At 42.7% G+C, this 3,279-nt stretch overlaps 1 protein-coding gene across 2 annotated transcripts in view; it reads left to right on the plus strand.

The window, feature by feature from the left end:
• The window catches only part of Rhoa (ras homolog family member A), a 24,004-nt gene extending 21,449 nt beyond the window's left edge, over positions 1-2,555 (plus strand). For both annotated transcript variants that reach the window (XM_029481400.1, XM_029481401.1), the window contains exons 3-4: positions 29-186; positions 2,427-2,555. In XM_029481400.1, the coding sequence (XP_029337260.1) occupies positions 31-186; positions 2,427-2,555 (285 nt within the window). In that variant the 5' untranslated portion in view covers positions 29-30. The remainder of the gene's footprint in view (positions 1-28; positions 187-2,426) is intronic.
• The last annotated feature ends 724 nt before the right edge of the window (positions 2,556-3,279 follow it).

Below are 3,279 nucleotides of genomic sequence, written 5' to 3' on the forward strand. Positions count from 1 at the left end.
TAAATAATACCTTTGTTTTATGTTTAAGTGATGGCTGCCATCAGGAAGAAACTGGTGATTGTTGGTGATGGAGCTTGTGGTAAGACATGCTTGCTCATAGTCTTCAGCAAGGACCAGTTCCCAGAGGTCTATGTGCCCACGGTGTTTGAAAACTATGTGGCGGATATCGAGGTGGATGGGAAGCAGGTGAGTACAAGTCCCGAGAGGGAGAGTCAGTGCCGTTGTGTGTTGGGTTCTGTGTACACCCCGTGACCAAAATATTAGAAACAGAAATCCATTTTCTTTCTACCGCCTTTTTTTGGGGGTATTTGGACGAATTGATTGGTTGGTACTTGGACGTTGAGACAACTCAAGCTGTTTTTGTTTTTGTTTTTCCAAGACAGGGTTTCTCTGTGTAGCCCTGGCTGTACTGGAACTCACTCGGTAGACCAGGCTGGCCTTGAACTCAGAAATTCGCCTGCCTCTGCCTCCCAAGTGTTGCAACTAAAGGCATGCGCCACCATGCCCGGCTGATTTTTATATCATTGTTGAACCAAGGCTGGCTTTGAACCCATGATTTTCTGGGCTCTATCTTGTTTATTTTTGAACCAGGGTCTTATATATTCAGGATTTTCCTTCCACTGCTTACTACATAGATAATTACAGGTATATGTAATAGTGTCCAGCTAGTGTAGTGGGCTAGACTAGCTGCTCTGCACTCCAGAATTTCTCATTATAGAGCACTTTTTTGGGCCAAGAATATAAATAATATAGGGAATAGAAGGGGCGTGGTGGTTCATGTCTGAAATCCTACAGTATAAGTTCCAGATCAGCCTGAGCTAGAGAGTAAGATTGTCTGTTAAATAAACCATCAAACAAATATGTATATAGGTGAGTAAATGGCTCTCGGGACACAGCTCAGTTGGTAGAGTGACGCCGCTATTCAGTCTCCAGCACCACATGAACCAGATGTGGTGTCACGTGTTTCTAATCCTAGTAATGGCGGCCAGAGACAGGAAAACCAGACACTTAAGGTCCTTTTCAGCTTCTCAGCTACATAACAAGTTTGAGGCCAGCCCGGAGAACATGAGGTCTTATTACAGTAAAATAAAATACAAAGGTATTTCAGACTAGCATAAGACATAGTAGCTTACACACATAATCCCAGTACTTGGCAGGCAGAATAATAAACCCTGCCTCAGGTAAAGAAAGAATATTGGTGTAGTGATCCAGACCTGTAGTTAGAGCAGCCAGATCACAAGTTCAAAGTGAGCCTGACAACTTGGAGAAATCTCTCAGCTTTAGTGCACACACAGAGGACTGGTTATGGACCTGAACACGCTTGGACTGGGACATTGGGAACCTGCGTGTTCTTTGAAGGTGACCTACCTTTGCAGTGTCTTGCCACTTCAGTTTCAGTATTTGCATAGATGCTTAGATCCAAGTGCTTCTGAGGACCTGATGGGGACTGGTTTTTACGGATGTCACATATAGAACCATAGGTGGAAATTTGCTGAGGTCTTTTTGACCTTTGACTGTTGCCATGATAGCCTTCTTCATTGAGATTAGCATATCTATAACTATAATTTCCTAAGTTTGGGGTCAACAGTATTTCCTCTTTGACATATTTTCTGAGCCTGGATATCTTGGATAAACCAGGATCTTGTCTATAGGAAATTTATTGATGAAGCTGAGAATGTGGCTTAGTTGGTAGAGTTTTTGCCAGAGCCTGCATGAGGCCTTATACTCTCTTGTAGAATTTCATAGAAACTGGACATGGGAAGCACACACCTGCAGAGTCGCCATTAGCTGCATCCTGAATTTGGGGACAACCTAATTTTCCTGCAACCATGTCTAGAAAAGAAAAATAGCATGTTTACTTAAATCTTTGAGCAGGGCAGTGGTGGCGCATGCCTTTAATCCTAGCGCTTGGGAGGCAGAAGCAGGAGAGTTCAAGGCCAGCCTGGTCTATCGAGTAAGTTCTAGGACAGCCAGGGCTACACGGAGAAACCCTGTCTCAATAAAACCAAAAAAAGAAACAACAACAACAAAAAACCAAAAAAGAAAAACAAATATATAAGTTCAGCCTGCTTAGTCTGTGGGGAGCGTCTATGTATATTTTCAGAAGTAATTGTTGGGAATTGGCACTAGTTGGTATACTCTTTTATTGGGAAAGACTGTTTCCCCAGCTCTCAGCAGGAGTTGCCCTTTAGTTCTTTGTATATGCTTTTATAAACTATACTGTCTTATAAACTATAGTGTCTTATTAACTGGACATTTTTAATTGTAGCATTTTGTGCTGTTTATAAATTTGCTGTTTTGATAAAAGTTTTAAACACCTTGTATTTGGATTTGATTCTCATAAAAATGAATAGCTATTTTTACTATTTGGGATAGTCTGCACATGTGTGGTAATATTAACATTGTGGTTGCTTTTCCTGTCACAGGTAGAGTTGGCTTTATGGGACACAGCTGGACAGGAAGATTATGACCGCCTGAGGCCTCTCTCTTATCCAGACACTGATGTTATATTGATGTGTTTTTCCATTGACAGCCCTGATAGTTTAGGTGAGTAGCCCTACAGGCCGGTTGTTTGTCATTACTCAGATGATACTTACATCTAGTATCCTGGATCCTTTCTGGGTATCAAGTGGTTCAGATACATATATTCTGACACTCAGAAAATGAGTCATGCCTGGCTGTGCTGGTGCACACCTATAATCCCAGCTCTGGGAGGCAGAGGTAGATGGCTCTCTGTGAGTTCGAGGCCAGTCTGGTCTACAAAGCAAGTTCCAGGGCAGTCGGGGCTACACAAAGAATCCCTGTTTTGAAAAATAAAAATAGTCTTTACACCATCTTTTTGCACTGTCACCATGGTGACACCAAGGGCATCAACACTGCTGAGAAGAAAGAGAGGCAAACTCTAGGTCCTCATCAGGCCGTACTGCAGAGTTACTGTTTGGTTCCTAACTGATAACAAAACATGGCTACGTCGGTGAATGAGAGGTCACTGATGATCACAGAGCTGGGAAACCCGATAAATAAGTGCAGAGCCCTAGATTTGATGTGCAACTCCGAGACCTAGAAAAATGGCACAATGGTTTCATTGTACTGACAACCTGGCATCATGGACCATGGAGAAGCAAGATGAAAACATAAATGAGGAGAAATCCTGGGTTTTTGGGTTTGGTTTTTTGTTTGTTTGTTTGGTTTTTCGAGACAGCGTTTCTCTGTGTAGCCCTGGCTGTCCTGGAACTCACTCTGTAGACCAGGCTGGCCTTGAACTCAGAAATCCACCTG

The sequence above is a fragment of the Mus caroli genome, chromosome 9 (genome assembly GCF_900094665.2).
Source record: "Mus caroli chromosome 9, CAROLI_EIJ_v1.1, whole genome shotgun sequence".
Classification (NCBI taxonomy): domain Eukaryota; kingdom Metazoa; phylum Chordata; class Mammalia; order Rodentia; family Muridae; genus Mus; species Mus caroli.